The 22,241-nt window shown below is 57.7% G+C and overlaps 1 protein-coding gene and 1 pseudogene across 7 annotated transcripts in view; one reads left to right on the top strand and one right to left on the bottom strand.

Moving 5' to 3' along the window:
• AP3D1 (adaptor related protein complex 3 subunit delta 1) overlaps nt 1-22,241 on the bottom strand; it is a 48,538-nt gene that overhangs the window by 16,834 nt on the left and 9,463 nt on the right. For 2 of the 7 annotated variants that reach the window (XM_036234169.1, XM_036234168.1), the window contains exons 3-9: nt 7,714-7,809; nt 6,547-6,627; nt 5,353-5,433; nt 3,292-3,399; nt 1,793-1,922; nt 805-944; nt 571-644 (exon numbers count right to left, since the gene is read on the bottom strand). In XM_036234169.1, the coding sequence (XP_036090062.1) occupies nt 571-644; nt 805-944; nt 1,793-1,922; nt 3,292-3,399; nt 5,353-5,433; nt 6,547-6,621 (608 nt within the window). In that variant the 5' untranslated portion in view covers nt 6,622-6,627; nt 7,714-7,809. Of the gene's footprint in view, nt 1-570; nt 645-804; nt 945-1,792; nt 1,923-3,291; nt 3,400-5,352; nt 5,434-6,546; nt 6,628-7,713; nt 7,945-14,304; nt 14,627-22,241 lie in introns of those variants that run through there. The other 5 variants (XM_036234171.1, XM_036234167.1, XM_036234172.1 and 2 more) reach the window with 5 other exon arrangements.
• LOC118612775 lies at nt 16,198-16,316 on the top strand (annotated as a pseudogene).

Below are 22,241 nucleotides of genomic sequence, written 5' to 3'. Positions count from 1 at the left end.
CACAGCCCAGACTGACGGCGGAGGTGGGCACCAAGCGCACCTACCCCCGACACTCCTTCCCACAGGGGGGCTCTCGAGCCCGATCACCCGTGTGCCCCAGGGAGCACGGCTGTCACAGCTGGTCCACCTGCCACTCACGTGGCCGATGGCCTTGCGATCCCCTCTGAAAACCAGAGCTGCACTGTAAACTCTGTGACTCGTTACTTATAACCAAAACTGTCCCAAACCCAGAAACCTGTTGTAACTATTTATCTTCCAGCATCTCATCAGATGGTGAGCCGGGGGGCTGAAGCCCGGGGCGGGGGGGACCGTGGGAGCGTATCTACCCAGCCAGCTCTTCACTGAGCCCACCGAGGCCCGCGGTGACGGGGCTGAGGGGGGCGCCTTTCCTCCCTTTGTTTTGTGTTTCCTGTTTCAGAACCTGAGAGGGGACAGCAGCCCGGCCACGTCCCAGGAGGGCGGGCGGGTGCCGGGCACAGCCCGTCTGCAGCACTCACACCGCGCGTTTGCATCTTGATCCAGAACATTCCCTGGGCTGCCCCAAGGAGCAAAGGCCTGCCCGAGGCTCACCTGTGAATCAGGTTGGTGAGAGGCTCGATCAGCTTCTTGCCCAACCTTGGCTCCAAGGGGGTCAGAGCGCCAAACTAGGGAAGAGAGGCCAGTGAGCCACAGGCAGCAGGGGCGGGACGGCGCGTCCGCGTCTCCGCACCACAGCGGCCAAGCCCAACCGCTGTGCCCACAGCGAGCATTCCAGGACACCCCACAGCCTTGCCACTGCCGAGGAAGGAAGGTCGGGCCACTTGCCAGCTTGATGATTTTGATGAGGACCCAGTTGTTGGTGGAGGAGGTCATCAGCTTGAAGAACAGCGGGGCCAGGGAAAGGTAGTTCTTGGGGTTGCGCCTGGCCAGCTCGCAGATGACGTTGACCGCTGCCGACTGGACCCCTATGATGTAAGAGGGGTCCCCATCAACCAGGCGCTTCCTCGGCAGACTGGTCGTTCCATGTCAGTGCCCCCACTTGTGCCCAGTGCTGTGCCCGTCACCTCTGGGCACAGCCCAAGCCCCAACCGCTCAGAGCCCAGACCACCAGAGGGCCAAGAAGCGAGCCCAAGGCAACAGGTGCTGCCCCTCGCCCACGGCTGCGGGGCCGAGCCCTGCACGATCCAAGAGACACGAGGGGCAGGCCATCCACTACATGAAGGGACCGCGTTGCCTTCCACCCAGGCAGCCACACCCCTGCGCCCCGCCTGCCATGCCTGCTGCCTTGGCTGCTGCCCACGCGGACCTCTCTGCACTCTGTAACTCCCCGTGACGCAGGGCGGACCCCCGAGACACGCTGGACCCCGCGCTTGGTTCAGAGAAGCTACTCTACATCTGTTCAGCCCCGGCCCCTGTGGAGGGCAGCCCGAGCTGGGCCCTGTGTGGCGCGTGGAGGCACCGGGGTGAGCTCGTGCAGCCACCATGCCGACGGCCAGACGAGCCCTCCCTAGTGCGCGGGGGTCTACTTAGGGCCCAGCACGTGCGCACCCCAGAAGCACGAGCATACCCAGAACCCCGATCTTGGTGCCTAAATCCTGCACCAATAAACGGGACCAGGGCTGCCTGGAGAAACGGCGGATGCCAGGGCCCGACCTCCTCGTGGTGGCGCCAGAAACCTTCTGGAGATGCCTCTGGACAGGGGCTGTAGCTCAGATCTCTAGGGACCTAGTGCCCTGCACACCTACCTCACAACACCCCCTACCAGGCCCCAGACACTATGGCCCTGCACAGTCCCCATCTTATACCAACGAACCAGGGTCGGGGTCCTCCAGCTTCTCCTTCAGGCGGGGAAAGGCGGGGCGCAGAGACTCGGGGTACTTCAGAAACACCTTGTACATGATCAGCACAGCCTTCTTCCGGATGTACGGCTTGGTGTGCGACATCTGTAGGAGCAGATGTCAGTCGGTTCCCCTTGACGCTATGCCCTGTGCACCTGTGTGCTCACCTGCCACACCTTCCCAGCTCACCTGCATACTCACCTTCACACCTGCCCTCCTCTCCTCCTACAATGCTCACATCTCACCTCCATTCCCCGGAAGAAAACCCTTTCTCCAGCTTCCCACCTTCAAGCCCCACCAACCCAGGGATCACTCAGCAGTGTCCTTGGCGGAACCAAAACCTGCCGCCCTGCATCCGCGACCCTACACCTGGCCTCCGCGGGCTGACTCTCCTCCTTGGCTCCCTGGGGCCCAGTGAACGGCCGCGGGCAGGAAAGGAAGGCCACACTTTGAAGGGTGCCTCTGCCTGCCAACACAGGGCTCGGCTGCCCCCAGTGCAGGATGCCGAGGGGCCAAGGCCCCCCCCTCCCGGGCGCCACCTCCTGCGAGAGCTACCCCGGCCCTGTGAGCGGCTCACTAGTGCCCCCTGTGGGCTCGAACTGCTGCCGCCTAGACTGATCAGCACACTTTCTGAAATCATCTAAATGTCAAGATTTTCGGCTGGGTGGGCCAGGTCGCTGTCCAATTACTCGGCTTGGCCTTTGCCTTTGAGCCCAGAAGCTGCCATGAGACCCTGTGAACAAATGGGCGGGGCCGCGTTTGCATAAAACACCTGACGGCAGGAGGCCAAGGGTTGGGCTGCTGAATCTAGAATCTAGTCCTCTTGAGGGGGGGGACGGGGCGGGAGTGGGGGGCAGCCTGCCCAGCTGCACAGCGAACAGGCTGACCGCCTAAAGACAGAGCGGCCTTCCACAAGGCTGTGGTGACAGAGGAAAGCCGCTCCCCTGAAGACCCAGCGCAGTGTCTTGGGAGGTCGTGATTTCCAAGACATTCATGTTTGAGGTGACGTTCTGGACACCCTGGAGGACAAGACTGGCTGGGCTTATGCCTCTTGGGTCAACTGAGCCCTGAGCAGCGATCTGTGGTCAGACAGTGATAATGGCATCGGGATGGGGAAGGAAGCAAAGTGTCACCCTGATTATGCCACCTGTTGAGACAACTGCTTCGGTCACTTAAGCTTCAGTAAAACAGTGACTGACAGGTCATGTGCCTGACCACGTGGCTGAGCGTCCTCAGCCAAACCTCGCCCACCAGCGACACCCACCCCTCCCCCAAAGAGGACTGTTTCAAAGGAGATAAAGGAAAAATGCGAGAACGACGCCGATGGGGGTGAAGCCGCTGAGTGTGTTCCCCGACTCCCCCCGGGGACCCCGGCCCACTGCCGCACGCCTGGGGGGTCTTGCGTGACACTCAGCCTCGGCCCTCCCCGCGCCCGTGATTTCCAAATCCCCTCGCAGAGCAAAGGCACACTCACCAGTGTCATGATGTCGTTGGCCAAGTCTCTGGCAAGATCTGGGGTAACAAAACAGGACAGGCCGGTCAGGGCCACACCAGTGTCGTACTGGCTGGGGCTGCTCAGGTCCTGCAAGGGGGGGAAGAGGGTTGGGGCGGGTGCCAAGCACGCATCACCTGGGCCCCATGCCCCTGCCAGGCCGAGGAGTGACATGGAACAGCCAGATCCTCGCTGTCACCAAGAGGAGAGTGGCATGGGTGTAAGAGGAGGGTGTCCCCATACCCCGCACGGCCCATATCCGAGGGGCGCAATGAGGCCTGGGCTCCAGAGGAAGCGGCTTGGCCAGCTGGCCCCAAACACCCATCGGGCCCACGGCAGGGAGCCCTGTCGCCTCTGCTTCCTCTGGGGTGTCTCCCCCATGCCTAGGGGCCACTGCTCCGGGCCCCTCCCAAAGCGGAAGGTTCAGCCTGCGCCCCACCCCGCTCTGATGCCATCCACCGGTGGCCCTCCACTCCACTCTGAGCACGGTGGCAGAAGTGTCCCCACTCATGGCGTGTGGCAAAGGCTGTTTTATATCACAAGCTCACGTTTGAGCAGACGCCTCAAAAAGAACCCGCGAAACTTTCATACACTGACGTGTGGCAAAATAATACCAAGGTGCGATCTAGGAGTTAAGCTCTGGACTGTGACAGTGACGTGGAAATGGTCGCTTTTAAAGTCCCTCCAGGCCAGGCTGCAGAGAGACCACCACCTAGGAACCCATGGCGCAGAACCGGGGCCCGAATGGCCAGACCTGCCTCCCAGTGTGAGGCGCAAAGGGCCAGCAGCGCGGCCACATGGCCGCGCAGAAGGGGGGCCCGCGGAGAGGGCGCCCCGCCCGGCAGGCAGGTGTGCGGCGGCTGCGCTCAGGAGTCTCGGGTTCACTTAAAACCGAACACGCGGGCTGCCAACGCCGGGGGCGCGAACGAGAGGGACGGCAGTGGCAGGCGGGGCTGCGTAAAAATGGGACTCTGTGCGTGAGGCTGAGACCGCCAGGGGCAGCGGGCGCGGCGGCAGTGGTCAAGGTCGTTACGGGCACACCTGTGCCTGACTCGAGGTCGTTGCCAAAGGGCAGGCAGGGGCCAGGACGCGCCAAGATGCCCAGCAGGAAGACCACGGCTGGGCCTCGGCGGGCTAGCTGGCGTCCCGGCACCCGGGGGACCAGAGCCCCTTCGCCCGCCTCTCTTTGCTCCCCTCCCGTTCTCTGTCCCAGTGCCCCGCGTGGAGCGCTTGCCCAGCCCCCTCGTCCTCCCCAGAGCCACTCCCGGCCAAGGCGGCACCGCCCCCCGCCCCGGCACCTAGACTCTGCAGCACTGCTGAGCAGCCTGGCCCGCAGCTGTGAGTCGGCCCCCCAAACCGTGAGTGTGGCAGTGCCGAATTCCCAGACCCCCATCTCAGCTGCCCGCACGGCCAGCCTGCCTGCCCACAGCGTCCGCCTGGGAGCCCACTCCAAGGTCCCCGGGTCACCGTGCGGGGCGACCAGCGCTCGTGGGAATCTGGCCCTGGCCACTAGCACCCCAGAGCTCTGGTCTCCAGCACACGGTCTGAGACCGGGAGAGGCGAGTCCCCCATCTCACCGACATGCCCCTCTGTCCACTCCACGATCAGGTGAGAAACAAAAGATGCTCACAGTACTGGGACCGGAGAAGAAGTGTATTACCTGGCAGTCTTCAAAAGCCACTTAAAAAACACGCTTACACGCGACTGAAATGTGCACACGGTCTGACCTGAGAGGCCAGGGGCGGAACCTCAGCAGGCACTCCGGGAGAGGAGAGCGGCCCACAGGGGACAGACGGGCAGCGCGGTGAGCCTCCAACTCCCCCAGCAGCCCAGGTGCAAGTCTGGGTGTCTCTTGCGAATGACAAGGCTGCGGGCGCAAGACTGCTTGCTAAGGGAATGACAGCGAGACCCTGCCAACCTCAGCGCCTTCCACTCAAACGTAAGTGACAGAAAACCAGCGTGCAGAACAGACACTCAACGTGGGGCCAAAGGAGCCCAGCCAAGGCCGAGGAGGCCGAGGGGCCTGCGGGACGGGCGGCCTACCTTGCGGATCTGGTTGGTCGTCAGCATGATGACGTCGGTTCCTTCGTGAAAGCACTGGGAAGCAGCGAGGTAGCCGATGCGCTGTCGGGTGGAACAGACGGAGCGTGAGGTGAGACTAGGGGCCTGAGTGCCCTCTGGGAAGCTCCCGGCCCTTCATCTGAGATGTGCCCCGAGCAGCCCCCAGGCCCAGGGGCCACAGCGGGGTGGGCATGGGACGTCATTCAAGAACCCAGCCAGGGTCTGTAAAACTCCAGGAGCGTGTGCTCTTCGAAACCGACAGGCCTCTAAGGTCTGCCAACCACAGAGCCCTCACTAACGCTGTCCTTCCACTTGTCAGGCGGCAACTGCTTTTACGACGTCATGCAGGAAGCCACCCCAAGTGCTGAGTTTTTCTGGACTCAAATCTCTCTGCCAGAATGATGCGGCTACCTCGTCATACCTGAACACGTATGTGATGCCTGGGCACTCACGCAGAGCACTGCCCCAGTTTTGACAAGTGTGGCATTTTACTTAAGAGTAATGGCAGGCAGGACGACTGCGTCCTTCAGAGGAAGCTTGGGCCTGGCCACAGCGGGGACCCGCAGGCAGGTGCTTGGGGCCCTCGGGGCAGGAAGCAGCCTCAGCCGCCAGCCGGTACGCGTTCTCACCGAAAACCAAGCCAACGCAGGAAAATTAAATGGGCCAGAGCCTCACGACTGTTTCTCAGGCTATTTACTAAAACAGGAGACACGCTCATGTCTAAGAGTGAAAAGAAAGCAGTGTCCCAAGTTGCTCACGGGTAGCGTCCCTCAGAAGATGGACACGAGGCCACAGGACAAGGTGACGAGTGATGGTCTCTGGGTAAGATGGTCGGTGTTGTTTATTTTTAAAGAATTACAAATTTATCTTCATTTGTATTAAAAGTATACATAAGCGATCACATAAACTCATACTTTAAGCAACGTTACTTAAAACTTTAAAAAAATGCTATGTGAATAACACTAATTTGATAAAGCCTGTGAAGGTGTGGTGGCCGTGTGGCTAAGGTTTAACTGAGCAGGTCACTAGTGTTTTTGTTATTCTGTTTTTTTCATAGCACAGCCTCTGCCTATAGAACAGACTGTATGGGTGGCCAGGGGACCCTGTCCTCCCTCTATCAGGGCCCACTCCTCCCCAGCCCCCATTGCCATGGCAACAGGCCCCAAAGCAAACTACCTTGAATGTGAACTTGGAGGCGCTCATCACTTCTATGATGTTGAAGGCAGCCCAGCTGATGTCGTACCCCAACATTTGCAACTGTTAAGAAGGAAGGGACTCGTTCGCAAGCCAAGCTTAAGCTCTAGAGCCCAGCGTCCTGTCTTGGCTTGTGGAAGGACACATGCCATTCGCAGTCTGAACACAGCCCAGGGAATCTCATGTTTTCTGACCAGTTAGCCTTCACCTTGCAGAATACAGGGTGACCGCAAACGCTATGGGAGGATGGATGGCTGCAGGTGAAATTCCAGCAGCCGTGCCTGGTTAAAATTCCCTATGATGATACTCATGAAATCTACAATGAGAGGGGACGCTTGCCCCACAAACCCCTAGTCGCCCTCTCTGACCAGGCTCCCTCCTGGTCTGACCCCCTCCTGGCCTAGGCTCCCATGCCGACCAGAGACCCCAGCAGCCTGGCAGGGAACCACGCAGAGACCCGGCCCAGGATGGTTCAAAGCCCCTCTGTAGGCTTCCTAGTGCCACCCACAGGGAGCTGAGGGTGCTTCTGCTGACCTCCATGTGGGTAAGGGCCCCACCAGTCCCTGGGTCAGGGGCTCCGCCACACCCTGTGCCATCTGATAATCCTGGCACCCCTCCCTTCCTCCCTATCTCGACTCTAAGAATTAGCCCCGTGTGCCCCAAGGCAGGTGCCTAGAGCTGATAGTGTCACGCAATGTTTGGCAGGTGGACGACGGACCAACGGATAAAGGGATGGATTGAAAGACGGACAACGGACGAGAGGATGGAGGGAAAGCTGGACAGACAGACAATGTATAAGTGGAGGGAGGGACAGACAGACGGACAATGGATGAGGAGATGGAAGGATGGACGAATAGATGGACGGTGGACAAGTGGATGGAAGGATGGATGGACAGACAATGGAAAAGTAGATGGCGAGACGGACAGACGGACAATGGACAAGCGGATGGAAGAATTGATGGACAGACAATAGACAAGTAGATGGAGGGATGGACGGACAGACATACAACGGACAACGAGATGGAGAAATGGACAGACGGACGGACAATGGACAGGTGGATGGCGGGGTGGACGGGTGACGGGTGGACAGCCGGCCTGACTGCGAGCGTCGCGTGGAGCGCCGGCCCTGCGCACAGCCGCGGCACTTACATACGTCAGCTTGCAGACTGCGTTTGCCTTCACTGCGATGTTGTCCTGCTTCAGTTCTTGCTTGATTTCATCGATGCACTGAGAGATATACTTTGCCTGAGAGGAAAAGAGATTGAGAAATTCTGAGTGCCTAATACAGTCAAGAATAATTATTTCAGAGAAAAGCCAGACCCAAAACAAAAGGTCATGTGGCATTTGATTCTGTTTAAGCGACATGTCCAGAAGAGGCTAATCCACAGAGACAGGAAGCGGATTCTTGGTTGCCAGGGGCTGGGGGAAGGGAAAAGGGATGACTTCACGAGGAGGGGGTTGCTTTTTGGGATAACGGAATGTTCTAAAACTGGTTGTGGTGAGAGCTGCGTGACTGTGAATGCAGTAAAAACCCCTGAGCTGTGCGTCTAACAACGCCGTTATTAGGAGAAAACACTTTGATGCAATCGGGCCTGCGATTCCTTCACCTTCACAGGCCTCCTGGGGCACGGGAGTGAGGCTGGAAGGGGAGCAGCTGGCTGGGGAGGGAAGGGCAGGGCCAGGCCCCTGTGGCCACCCAGGAAGAGCATCAAGTGCACAAAGCACAGGCAGACCAGATGGCGCTAGCCCTGGGGCTGTGACCAGGTATGAGGACACAGACAGGGAGCTGGGCTGGGGGGAGATCGGCTGTGAGCAGCGACTTTAGCCCTTGGTGCCCCAGGCATCCAGCTGCTCCCAGGGCACCAGCCACCAGGTGGGCTCCTCTTAGCCTGATGCCCGCCGGCTCCCAGGTCCCTTATGTCTGAGCTTGTCACCTGGGCAGCCTTTCCACAGCAGCAGTAAGCCTGATTAGGAATCTGTCTGTGGCCCCTGCCTCTCTGAGCAGTGAAGTCAAGGCCCATCCCAACTGCACCAGCATCAGCGGCCGGCTCCGCGGGCGCAGGGACCCGGCGCACGCGCCTGCTCCCGGCGGGTGGGCGCGTGGGCCCCTCCCACTTTTTGGTTCTCGCCAACGGTGCTATGTGAACATTTCTGTGCGTTTGTGACAGCAGTCTCCTCGCCGACTCAGCACGTCTCCTGAACACCATTCAAAAAGGCCTGACGGAAGCAGTGCTAAGCCTCAAGGTCCAGAGTCCCTGACGTGCCCTCTGGGAGCAGCAGTGCAAGGCTCCCGTCGCCCCTGGAGACAAGCCACGGAAGCCCCAAAGAGTGGTCACCGCAGGGTTCAGAACGAGTCCAGCCAGCACTCCATGACGCACGGGGCGGCACACTCAGCTACCCGACACAGCGACACAGCTGTCCGGCTGGGGGCTCACATCCCCCGCCGCGCCCCCCGAGGCCATGCCACAAGCACGCAGGGCACGAGAGGCCAGGGGCCGTCACTCCACGCGTCCCGCTGCCTCGTGTGCCCCAGGCCCGCATCCGTAAGGGTGGCCCCAGAGCTCCCTCCTACCATCACCTGTCACTGGGACCGCACCCCGGGACCCTTGGCCGCCCCACACAGCCACGGGGAAAAGCACTGCTGGAGCAGCCTCAGCCACGGAACGTTCCATAAATGTTTTATGGTCAAGAATTAGTACAATGGAACAAGCGTCACCATATCCCTGCAGCGAGCTTCAGATTACTAAACCCCGCTCAGGGGACCTCGGCTCCTGTCCCTTCCTGCCTCCTGGATCATGACCATTAATGACCTAAAAGGGAGAGAAGAAGCAGCCCATCGCGCGCGTTGGAGAAGCTGGCTGCGCGTGGCGGGCGGGGCGTGCAGGGTGCAGCCTCTGGGGAAGACAGTCCACAGCTCCTCCAGAGGGAGACGGGCACCCGCTCCCAGGCGGCCCTCCGAGGACACTGACAGCAGGTGCCTGACCGCACACAGGCCCCGAATGCACCATTCGCGGCGGGCCTGAAGCAGACGCAACACAGACATTCGGCAGCTGAACGGGTGAACACAACGTGGACCACCGCCCGTGACAGAGTTTAATTTGAGGCACAGGATGCAAACATCCTTCACAGACAAACCCCCTTTCCACCCTGCTGCTCGGCAGAGTTCCCGGGCCCATCCCTGGACGAGTGGAGTCAGGATCTAGGGGTGAGGCCCAGAGAGCCTGTGTTTTCACAAACAGTTGATTCCAAGGTGCCAGCAAGCCCCAAACCGCTTCCCCGACGTGGCCCAGTGGCCCAGGGGCAGAAGCACCCAGTGAGAGCCACCGCCTAAAAGCCAGGACATGCACTTCAAGGACATGGGAACCGCAGGTGGCAGAGGGCAGCAATGCGAGGCGCCCTTGGGGAAACCGAGAAAGCCTGCCTGTAAGAAGGGGCGCCGGCTGCGGGCAGCGCGTCTCTGCAGCGGCCCGCCTGCACGATGGGCTTCTCTTTTTCCCTAAATTACTGTTCTGAATGTATTTTTAATTAGAGTTGATATTCAGTGTTACTTTTGTTTCAGGCGTACGAGTTAACGGACATGTGCCTTACGAAGCGATCACTACAAGTCTGGTACCCACCTGTCCCCCTACATCGTCATTACGATGCACTGACTCTTCCCCACGCTCTACGTTACGCTCCCGACTTATTTCATAACTGGAGGATGGACTGCTCCAGCGCAAGTGGGGCCGGGATGCACGGTGGGCCAAACCAGGGCTGGTGGCGCGCCAGGTGGGTGGCAAGAGAGCAGCTACAGGCCGGGCTGACGTGGCTCCAAGGGATGAGGGGCCGTGGCTGGGGCTGTTTGCAGCACCCCAGGGGCTTGGACGGGCAACAGTGGCTGTGGGGGGCCCACTGGGGGAGGAGAGGGGACTCAAAGGCCAGCCCACCAGTAAGTGTGAGTCTCCTGCAGCTGCTGGAACAAGTCATCGCACACTTTGTTGATGAAAACCACTTACTGATTCTCTGAGAGTCACGGGGCCGGGCCTTCCCGAGGCTCCAGGAAGAACCGTCTCCAGCCTTCTCCAGCTTCTAGAGGCGCCATCTCCCTGGCTCACGGCCTCTTCTCCCTCATCAGTCACAGCCACCAGTGCAGCCTCATCCATGTCTCCGACTGTGACCCTCCCTCTTCCCCTTTATGAGGACCCTGTGAGGACGCTGGGCCCCTGGGAACCTAGGGTCATGCCCTTCTCGGGGGGCCCTGACTCGATCCCACCTGCACAGTCCCTCTGCCACATGAAGCGACATGTCCACGGGTCCCAGGACTAGGATGGAAACACCGCCAGGGACCATTATTTAGCTGACCAGTCAGACCACCCAGGGCCTGGGCGGGGAGACCAAGACGAGACCAGGGGATGGAGAGGCCAGCCCCGCCCTCCTCCTCAAGGGCGCGGGGAACCCAGCGACAAGACCAGTGGGTCCGGAGCGTCAGTTCCAAGCCCGGGGCCCTGAACGGCAGGCAACACCAGCCCCAGGGGCGGAAGGGGACGCTCCGGTGTCAACGTGGCCTTCGCAGGTTGATGACAGGGAGCCGCGTGGGTGAACAGGGGCAGTACCAGCTCCAGCTAGGCTCCCCAGTAGTGGCTGATCCCAGGATGTGGTTAAATGTGCCTGGATGTTGCTGGGGACAACTCTTGTGAGAGGGACCAGGGGTGGGGGGGAGCTGGGAGATGCTGCGGGAGTCCGGCCCTGACCGAAGGGCCAGGGAAGAAAGGCCGGATGGAAGTGGCTTAGGAACGTCCAGCTAGGCCAGTCTCCGGCCTGGGGGGCACGCCAAGGGGCGCAGAGGGAGGCCGCCGCCGCCTGGAGAAGCGCAGGGAGCCTCCAGGAGCGAGGCCGAAGTTAAGCGCGAAGGCGAAGGGAGGTGGCCAGTCACTGGGTACTCGGCACCAGGCAGCAGATGCCAACGCAACGCTTCCCAGAAGCCATTCCACCCAGACGCCGACGGCACGTGCAGAGCTCGTGCTCAGCGGGGTGACCTGCGGCTGTGAAGAGCAAACACCTGGAACCGACGAAGTGCCCACCGAGGGGGGCTGGCAGCACCTGCGGGGAGCCCTCCTGCGCCCACGCGGACAGCTGTCACGAGAGCGCCACACCCACGGGCGAGTCGCAGCAGCCTTACTACACTCGGTCACCGGAGATTTCGATGTAGAGAAAAACCTCGGATAGACACCAAACTGATCTACAGGGAGAGACAGTGTCCCTTTTGACTTAATAAACACCCAGCTTATTACACAGCTAGTGGTGTATTATAAAGTTTCACCTCAAATACAAAAAATACCCGAGAACGAAATATGGAGTCGTCTGGGATTTCTCCTAGGCAGAGCTGACCTGTAGGACAGTCACCAGATTCCCCCCATCGCTGACGTCATCCTTGCCATATTTAAAGGTGATAAATTCAAGCTCACCAAAAACGTGTGAATTAGACCACTGTTTTGTAAACTTTTGGGACTCATTTTACGAGACGTGTTTCCTGTGGTAACCCAACACACACGCACAAACACGCCTGGCATCCGTACGCTGAAATGACAGTTTCAAGGTAAAGTTACTGTACTACACGCTGCACGCAGTCTGGGATTTTCCAGGTGTTTCGCTGCCCCCCCCACACACACACACACAACCCAGTAGACTGAATCCATGTCTGCCTAAGGGGTCCCAGGCCGAGGTCTGCAAATCGGGGGTGCTCTGCTGCTCACAGACGCCTGTACTGAGTCTCACTGCCCTCATAAGCACTCGATGAGGAGGGCAAGCCACCACGACCCCCACTTCTCAGGTGAGGAAACAGACCAGGGGCCCTCCCCAGGTCACCCAGTGACACGGGCCCTGCCACTACATCATCCTGCCTTTCCCCACGGCCTTTAATTAAAGCCGCTCCTAAGGCTCATTTCTGATACCACACAAAAGTTTTAAGCTAAAATCTATTATAAAGTAAACTTTGGGAGGGAACGGTTCGGCTGCAGAAAAAGCACATTCTCAGGAGTCCCTGCTGGGGTGCGGTGGGCGGGGAGTGGGGGTGCCTGGGAGGGTAACTCGGCGGCCATCGGCTGAGCTCCCGCAGGGACAGAGATGCAGGGCCGCAGTCAGAAGTGAGATGGTGACGATCTTCTGATGACAAAACCATGGGTGCCACGTCCTGACAGGAAGCACCAACAGGTCAGGGGCAAGGGCCACATGGGAATCTGTGACTTCTGAGGACTTCCAGCACCAGCCTGGCCCTGCCTGCACTGTTAAAAAAGCTTCCACCATCGAGACCCCCGTTTAATGGGCCGCAGGCCTGTGGGGAAGGCGCCATTAGTGACCACCAGTTCCAAGTGCAGAAACCGCAGGTCCCAGCGCTGACAGACACACCCTCCGAAAAACCAGGTGTCCTCACCGGAGTGTGTGTGTGTCTCTGCTGAAAAGACCCAGTGACCTGGCCTCAGAATCCCGAACACACTGCTCCGTGACTCCCCTGGTCGGATGGGACGAAATCGGGAGGTCAACCAGCGCGAAAGAGAAACCTGAGGGTGCAGACCCAGTCTGCTCGGCCAAGGCCGACCCGCTCCTGTCACCTCAGGAAACCGCAGCCGCCGCTATTAGGGAGAGCTCCGGACAGGAGGTGCAGCCCAGGGAAGGGAAGGGTGACAGAAACGAGCGAAAATAACCTAACCACGTCTCCGCGAGGTCACACCTATTCTGAAAAAGTGCCACAGACAGGCAGGGACTCAGGCTCCCAGCAGAGGGACCTGGGCGGACGGTGCGGGCGTCTCCCAGCAAATTCAACCCCGCTGCACCTTCCACCGGTAATGCCCGACTTCCCGGGCGCCATTGAGGCCGCCGAGCATCCGGAACTGGGACCCGCACCGCAGGGAGCAGCGGCCGGCCTCGGGGCAGCCGCAAAGCCCAGGCTCTCCTTCAGGTCCCGTTGTGTAAGGGAGGGCTTGAGCCTCTTCCATGAAGCCAGAGGCCTGGTGGCCACTAACTGTCCCCACCCCTCCTAAATCTAGGTCACAGGTTGGGGGAAGGGGAAAAAGGAAGGAAAGGGTGCCCACGTTACAATTTTTACTTCTGGAAAACCTTTCCCTCGCCCTGGCTTTTGGGTTGGGGCTGAAGCAGGCTTCCCCATTTCAGGACCCCTCAGAAGCTTCGTTATTTTGTGGTCTCGGATACGCGTTGCCGCTAAGAGGGGCGGCCCCACCTTCCCGGGGACGCGGGCCCAAGAGGCAAGGACCGGTTAGTGGCCAGGCCCCGGAGGGCGACCAGGACCGCACTCATCCCAGGGGGTTCCTGCAGGAGCGGTCCGCAGACAGCAGTCCAGAGACCTAGGGCGGGGCCGGGGACCCCGGATTTCGATCCAAAACACACTCAAGGGGACCTGCGAAGTCTCTTCCGGGGTCAGCCGCAGGGAGGGGGATGCGGGCCTCCATCGCATAGTGGGTAAACTGAGGCTGCGATGGGAGGCCACCAGCGGCACGGCCCCCTGGGCAAACCGACACTCGCAGAGAGGGGGGAGTGCGAGAGCCGCAGCTTGGGGGCCTCTGGGGTCTCGTCTGGGGCCGCCTTCGGGCCTCGAGGGTAAACCGAGGCTCGGGGAGGGCGCGGGTGCGCGGCGCCCAGGCCGCGGCGGGCGGCGCGAGCGCCGGGCGCGGGCCCTCGGGGCGAGCTGCAGCCGGGGTCGAGGGTCGGGCGGCGGGCAGAGCCGGGCCGGCGGCGCGCCAGGCTCACCTCGTCCTCCTTGTGGTTGCGGATGCCGCGCACCAGGTCCTGCAGGTTCTTGTCGAACATGCGGTCGATGCTGCCCTTGACCATCTTGAGGGCCATCGCGGCAGCCGCCGGCGGGCTCGAGCCCCGGGAGGCCCGCGGCAGGGCGCCGTGCGGGGGTCTGGGGACTGCGCCTGCCGTCTGCGGAGCGATGCGCTGCCGGCCGCCGCAGCGAGACGGGCACCCAGGCCAGGCCGACCCCGGTCCGCGGGGTGGTGGTGGTGGCGGCGGCGGCGGCGGGACCCGCACAGCAGGCCGCGCTCCCCTCCCCTCACGCTCCGCCGAGCTTGCAAATGGTGGACAAGATGGCGACCGGTCAGCTGACAGCAGGCGCCGCTCGACGGCCCGCCCTGCAAGCCCCGCCTCCCACGGAGCCCCGCCCCCGCTGAGGGGCGGCATCACGTTGCCCTGACAACGCCAGACCGCCCAACGGCAACGCTGACAACGCCCTCTCTGCCTACGCGGCCCCTTCCGCCCTACTGAGCTCTCTTCCCTCTCATTGGTCAGTGTCCCCCGGAGCTCCACCCACTTTCCGGTTGCAGGCTCTAGCCACGCCCCCTACGGAAAAAAGTCCCTACCCCGCCCCTCAGCTAAGTGACAGCTGTGGGCGGGGACTTCTGTGGGCGGGGCGCCCACGTGGAGCTTTCCTGGTTAGTTCCTGGAGAAAAATCCAGTTCCGCATTTTCTGATTCTAAAAGCTGGCGCTGCTTGAGAACCTCCAAATTCGACGCTGCAGTGAATGGATCATGCATCTCCTACGCTTCTCACAAAATCCTGTGATATCAGCAGGGCAGGGGTAACTACGGCTCGGAGCTAGGACTCCAACGAAGTCATTCATTCAACATTTACTGAGGGCCTACTATGTGCCATGTGTGGTAAGGAGCGCTGGACACACAGCAGTGCATGAGAAATACCTGCCCTCGGGACACACTATTAAGAGAGTAAAAAAAGCAAGCCACAAACTTGGATAAGACATTTGCAATACATATCTGACGAAGTACTGTTAGCCACAATATGGTTCAACAAACAGAAAACAAAGCAGATCAGAACGAAAATTCCCACAAATCACGAAGAAAAAGACAACCAGTTAAAACATGGCAAAACATGAACACGTACGTCACAAAAGACATCCAGATGGCCAATGGGTAAATGCAAAAGGCGCTCCAATGCATGAGTCATTTAAGCCACAATGTGATACCTCTGTACCCTATGAGAATAGCTAAAATTAGAAAGACTGACGATGAAGAGTTGCACGGATGTGCAGCACCTGGAACTCTTTTGCATTTCAGGTAGAAATGTAAAGCCACATAGCTCCACTAGAAACATGTCTGGCTGTATCTTTTAAAGCTCCCATATGCATACCCTATGGCCTGGCAATTTCACTACGGTTCCCAAAGAGAATGCATTATTATACCCACCAAAGACTCAGACAAGAATGTTCAAAGCAGCTATATTTATATTAGCCCCAAATCCAAAATAACCTAAATGTCCATCAACAGAAATGATAAATAACTTGTAACATAGTCACACAATGGCAGATGATGCAGCATTGAAAAAGAATAAATTACAAATAAACAGAACAAAGTGGATGAATTACACAGACAATGTTGAACATAATAAGCCAAACGCAAAAGAGTATGCCCAGTACAATTCCGTTGATGTGAAGTTCAATTACAGGACAAACTAATCTATAATGATAAAATTAAGTATTAAGAATGACCAAGATTTTTATATGAAACAATTTATACCAGAAGACAATGGAATAATATTTTCAAAGTACCAAAAAACCAACAAACAAATAAACAAAATCCTAGAATTATATACTCAGTAATAATATCTTTCAAAAGTGAAGGCAGAGTCTATGACCATGCCACCCTAAATATGCCCAATCCCATCTGATCTTGGAAGCTAAGCAGGGTTGGACCTGGTTAGTACTTGGATGGGGGACCACCTAGGAAGACCAGGTGCTGTAGCTGTTAAAAAAAACAAAAATTGAAGGCAGAATATGTATTTTCATAGACCTACATCAAAAAAAAAGTGTTAAAGGATGTTCTTTCAGACAGAAGGAAAATAATACTATACAAAGATCTGGATCTATGCAAAAGAAATAAGAGCGCAAGAAATGTTTAAAATGTGGAAAATAAATTTTTTCTCAATCTGTAACAAAAATAACAATGTACTATGAGACTTATTTTGTAACATATTAAAGGAACACCAGAGTACGTATATGAATGGGAGGTGGGAACGGAAATGTACTGGTGAAAGGTAAGGGTCTTACGTCATGTAGGAAGTCGTGTGTGTTGTAAGCCTAGGAAAATCACTAGAAATCAACTGAAGAGGAATAACTAAAAAGACAATTATAAGTATAAAAGCGAAATAATAAAAAAATAGTCAATAAGGCGAATGAAGAGGGAAAAGATTACAAAGAACAGAAGGGACAAATAGCGAATAGCAAGACGGTAGATTCAAACCCAACCATATTGATGCTCGTAACCCATGTAAATGGTCTGAATAGTAATTCAGTGGTGGACGCTGATGGCGCGGCTAGACGTCTGCTGTCCACTTCAAATATAAAGGCACCGACGGTGTAAAAGCAAAAAACTTTCACGCGCCGCTGGAGGAAATGCAAAATGGCACAGCCACTTTGGAAAATGGACAGGCGGTGTGTTGTTATGTCAAAGACACATCTACCAGATGACCCAGCCACTCTGCTCTTGAGGAAGCACCCAAAAGAGATGAAAACCTTATTTCCAGACACAAACTTGTATGCAAGTGATCATAACCTCTTTATTCGTAATGGTCCCAAAGTGGGAACAAATTCAAGAATCTATCGACAGGTGAATGGTATATCCACCCAAGGGAATAATTCTCAGCAATAAAAAAGAGATGAATTACTGATACACGTGACAGTCTCCACAGCATTGTGCTAAGTGAAGGAAGCGAGACTCAAAACGCTACATACTGTGTGATTTCAATCTTCGAACTTCTGGGAAAAGGAGAACGATTTTGACGGAAAACCTAACGGTGGTGGCGTGAAGGCAGGGGTGAGGCGAGGGTGGACTGCGAAGGGAGAAAGCGCTTTGGGCTGACGGACGTGTTTTATATCGTGACGGTGATAAAGTTAGATGATCGTAAACAATAGCCAAAACTCATCAAACCGCGATCTTCCAAGTGAATTTAATTGTATATAAGGTACATCTCAATGCTAAACATGTATGCCCCTGCTAACTGCATTCAAAACACCCAAAACAAAGACTGACAACTGAAGAGAGAGAGAAAAAAAAAAAAAAAGGTCAAATCTATAATTATGGCTAGAGATTTCAACACCCCTCTCTCAATAATTAGAACAAGAAACTCAGTAAGATGTGAACGGCACGACCAACTAACTTGATGTTTACAGAACAGTCCGCTAAAAAACAGCAGTGTGTCTGTTCTCTTCAAATGCACAGGGATTATTAGTTAAGAAGGAGGGTTAGTTAGTATGCTGGGTCCTAAGTCTCGACGCGTGCGAAAGGATTAGAATCATACAGTACGTTTCCTGATCACAGTGGAATTAAGCTAGAAACTGGAAAGGAAGATCACTGGAAATCCCAAAATCTACCTTTGTAATTACTATCTCAAGGGAGAGACTTCGAGACTGTGTATTATCTTGCTTCTTAGCCTATTTTCCCCCCGGGACACCAGCATTTGCTGCATTTACTGACTTCGGACTCGCTGGGACACAACGCAGCTTCTGACTTTTCTGTCCCAATGTCCCTTCACCCCGAGCCCCAAGGTCCCCTCCCCAGGAAATGCCACGGTTCGCAGTTGGGGACGTCCCTCCTTCCAGATCCTTCCTCTGCGTTGATCACTGCGGCCTCCCCCTGCTCTGTCGGTGGGCGATACACTTCCGAGTGAGCGAGACCCCCCGTTCTGCCCCTCGCCGTCGTTTGATGTGTCTTGGATGCCGCGCTCGGCAGAATAAGGGCCCCAGAGCTGTCCTTGTCCGGGTTGAGACGTGTGGACGTGTCACCTCACATGGTAGATGGACGTTTCCGGCGAGACGGAGTCAAAGCCCGTGAGAGGGGACGGACCTAGGTTCTTGGGGACCCAGCGTCCTCACAGAGTCCTCGTGAGAGGGAGGCGGGAGGCTCTGAGTCAGAGACGGACCAGGCTGCACTGCTGGCTGTGAGGAGGGGCAAGGGGCCTTGAGCCAGGGACACGGCGCCTCTGGAAGCTGGAAGAGGCCCGAGATTGTCCTCCCTGGAGCCTCGGGACGGTCAGCCTGGCCCGGCCCTGCCCGGGCGTAGCCCAGAGGCCCTGTTGGGCTCACGACCTCCGGGCGGTGGCGTGGATCACGTGACGCTGCAGTCATGTGCCCGGCAGCCACGACTCTCACGCAGAGCATCCTGCGGCCGACGATGAAGCCGGGTCTCGTCTGCCGCTTTAATCGCCGCCGTGTTCCCCCCGACAACCACTGCAGCCCGCGGGACAGGAGGCTGAGAGGCGCGCTGGGGAGAGGGACCAGGACAATTAAAGCGGGGAGGTGACGGGCACCATGGCGGAATGTGCGCCTGCTCCGTGCGCGTGGTCGGAGGCCAGCGGTGGGACCTGGGGTCCTGTGAAGGAGAGGCCGTTGGGCAGGCAGCGCCATGTCCCCGTCCCCGAACGCTGACGAGGCAGCGCGAGGTCTCTTCCTCCTTCCTCCTCCGTCCGCAACCCACGGGAGTTCGCACGCAGTGACGTGCGTGACGGCCGGGCGGGGGCCTGGAAGAGCGCCGGAAAGGCGTGTTCCTAGCTCAGCAGTCTGGAGCAGCACAGACCTATGGCGATTCCGCCCATGCCTGGCACATCCCCCGCCTGCGCCGCCCAGCGTGGCAGCCACCAGCCACCCGTGGCGACCGAGCTCTTGACATGTGGCCAGTGGGACCGAGAAGCCGACTTTGAAATCCTAACACTGAACATGAAATCGACAAAGCAGACGTTCACGAGCGCTGATGGGGGCTGACCGGACGTGGGTGGGGCGCCTGGTGCTCGGGGCCGGGAGGCGAGACGGGGCCTCCGCTGGCCGTTTACTGAGAACCGACGACAGCGGGCACGTGAGCAGGTGCTTGTGGTCCCCGTGCACAGTGGCAGCCAAAGGCGGACGTAGCCTCAGTGCCCGCGGGTGAACCTCGAGGACAGTGACATAAGCCAGACACAGAAGGACACGTCCCGTGCGATCCCACTCCCAGGAGGTCCCCAGAGGAGTCAGATCCACAGAGACATAGATGGTGGGTGACAGGGGCTGGGGGAGGGGAGAGGAGGCAGTGTGCCAAGGGGACAGTGTCGGTTTGGGACGAGAGCGTCCTGGAGGCGGACGGTGGGGACGGCTGCCCGACACGTGTGCTTAAAGCCGCTGAGCCGGACGCTTAACATGGTAAACTTAGCGTTACGTGTATTTTGCTTCAATGAAACATTGAGATTGGTGGCTAGTGAGGGCTGTGCTGGGGAGCGCAGATTCGGAGGACGGTCAGGTGGGCAGGGCAGAGGCGCAGCGAGGGGTCTGTCATCAGAAAGACCAGGACTATACTCCCAGCTGTGTCAGGGGCTCGGACAAGTCATTACGGAAGTCTCAGTTTCCTCATCTGCATTGGGATCGAAATTAAATAGAAGTCTCGATTCAGGGGGCAGAACTAGGATTAGCCTGGGATTTCTAAACTGTGTAATTCTGTCCCCCAGGGACGCTGGGCCGTGTCTGGGAACATCTGTGGCTGTCATGACTGGGGTGCTCCCAGCATCTAGTGGGTGTGGGCCAAGGACGCTGCTTGACCCCGCAGAGCCCAGGATGGCCCCACAGAGTCACCTGGCCCCAGCATCCCCGGCGCCCTGTGGAAGAGGCTTGGTCCAGGAAACGCGAGCTAACCTACGGCGACAGCCAGAAGATCAGTGATTGCATGGGGACCGGGGTGGGGAGCGGAGGCGAGGAGGGCCACCGACGAGCTCGAGGGAGCCTCGGGGAAAGGGAGACCTTCCAAATCCTGATCGTGCCGACGGTTTTGCGGGGTGTACACATGCCAAAACTCGCCAAACTTTCCAATTTAAATGCACGTATTTTATTGTATGTCAATTATAACTCGAGGAAGCTGTTCTAAAAAGTAAAGCCCCAGTGATCCTCTGTTTCCTTCCCTGCTGGATTTTTCTCCTTAAAATATATCGCCTTCTAGGACACATATTTTAAATCTTGTGATTTATCAGTCTCCACCACCTCCTCCACCCCGAACACAAATTCTATGATCTAGGGAACTTGCCATTTGCTGTAGGTGCTTAACAAACATTTGTTAAGTTAACGAAGACCAATGAATGGTTTTGATAGGAACCAAATTTTACAGAACCGGAAGCTGGTAGAATACATGCAAAGCCCAGGATATCCAGCAGAGGGCAGTGCTAGTCAGGCTCAGAAAGGGGCAGAGCTATGAAATGACCTTTGAGCCCTGAGCATGGGGACACGGCCAGAGGTTCCTACACCTGTGATCAGTTCCCCCTCCACCCTGAATCACTTCCTTCATCCGCGAATGAAACATCTACCCACCCACGCATACCTGCACCCATCCTCGGTCCATCCATTCTCCCATCCATCCATCTGTCCGTCCGTCCATCCATCCATCCATCCATCCATCCATCCATCCATCCTCCCATTCACCCATCCACCCATCTGCCCAATTGTCTGTCCATTTATCCATCTGTTGGCCCTTCTGTCCATCCATCCGTCTATCCATCTGTCCGTCCATCCATTTCATTTGTTCGATAACTTCACACTGTGTGTCTACTCCTTGCCAGCTTTGGCAATGAGCAGCGATGGAGGACAAAATTGTGGCCGAGAGAAGGTTTTGGGGGGCCTGGTCTGGACAGGCAAGCGTCAGCACAAAGTGAGGGGTTGGGGCAAACAGCTTGGTGGAGGAACAGAGAGGAGGCTGTAGTGGCTGGAGCAAAGTGAGCAAGACGGAGTGAGTGGACGTGATCTTTGTGAGTGTGACAGGGCCCCGATCAGGCGTCGCCTTGCGGGAACGTTCACTGATGGAATACCCCACGTTCTGTTTTGACGCTCAAGACAATGGATGAGTCACCTCTGTCTGCTCTCAATGGAAGAGGCTCAGAGAAGTGAGGTCGGTTAACCAAAACCCCACAGCTGGGGGTCCCGGATTCGAAGCCTGGTCTCAGGGTTGTCTCCTACTCCCGGGTACCTTTGGATCCAGCTCGGACACCACGGACAGGTTCCCTCCTCTGCACCTGGCTTCACTGCTTCGAAGCTCTCTGTGCACTGAGGGGAACTCCCTGCTGTCAGTCAGTGAGCGCCGTGATAATGCTGCGCGACAAACTACACCAAAGCCCAGGCACTTAGGCCGCCGTCACCCACCCCATAGGCAGGCCTGCTGGGCGTCCGCAGATGGAACCTCGGGCCAGCAGTCTTGGTTCCAAGCTCGGGCTGGCCCATGCATGTTCCATGCGCAGTGCACTGCCATGTTTAACGAGTGGCCCTTGGGAAAGGGGACATTCATCTGTCACCTGTGCCCACTTCCATGGTGTCACAAGGCCCACTGTGGCTGATTTCGAGCCAGCGTTGTGACATCGCGGAATGCAGAGTTAGGAAGAGAGGTGCAGTAGCAGGCTGTCACTGATTCGTGACAAAAACACCGCAGACCGGAGGCTCACACACACAGGCATGGATTTCTCACAGTTCCGGAGGCTGGCGGTCCGAGTTCAAGTCTCCAGCAGCCTCGGTCTGGCGAGACCCTTCCTGATTCATAGACGCCCGTCCACTTTCTGTGGCCTCCCGTGGTGGTGGTGGGGGGAGCTCTCTGGGGTCCCTGTCACAAGGCCGCTCATCTCATTCGCAGGGGCTGCCCACTCACGACCTCCTCACCTCCCGAAGGCCCCGCCTC

Source organism: Rousettus aegyptiacus, unplaced genomic scaffold (assembly GCF_014176215.1).
Source record: "Rousettus aegyptiacus isolate mRouAeg1 unplaced genomic scaffold, mRouAeg1.p scaffold_m13_p_16, whole genome shotgun sequence".
Lineage (NCBI taxonomy): Eukaryota > Metazoa > Chordata > Mammalia > Chiroptera > Pteropodidae > Rousettus > Rousettus aegyptiacus.
This window is presented reverse-complemented; position numbering and strand designations above follow the sequence as displayed.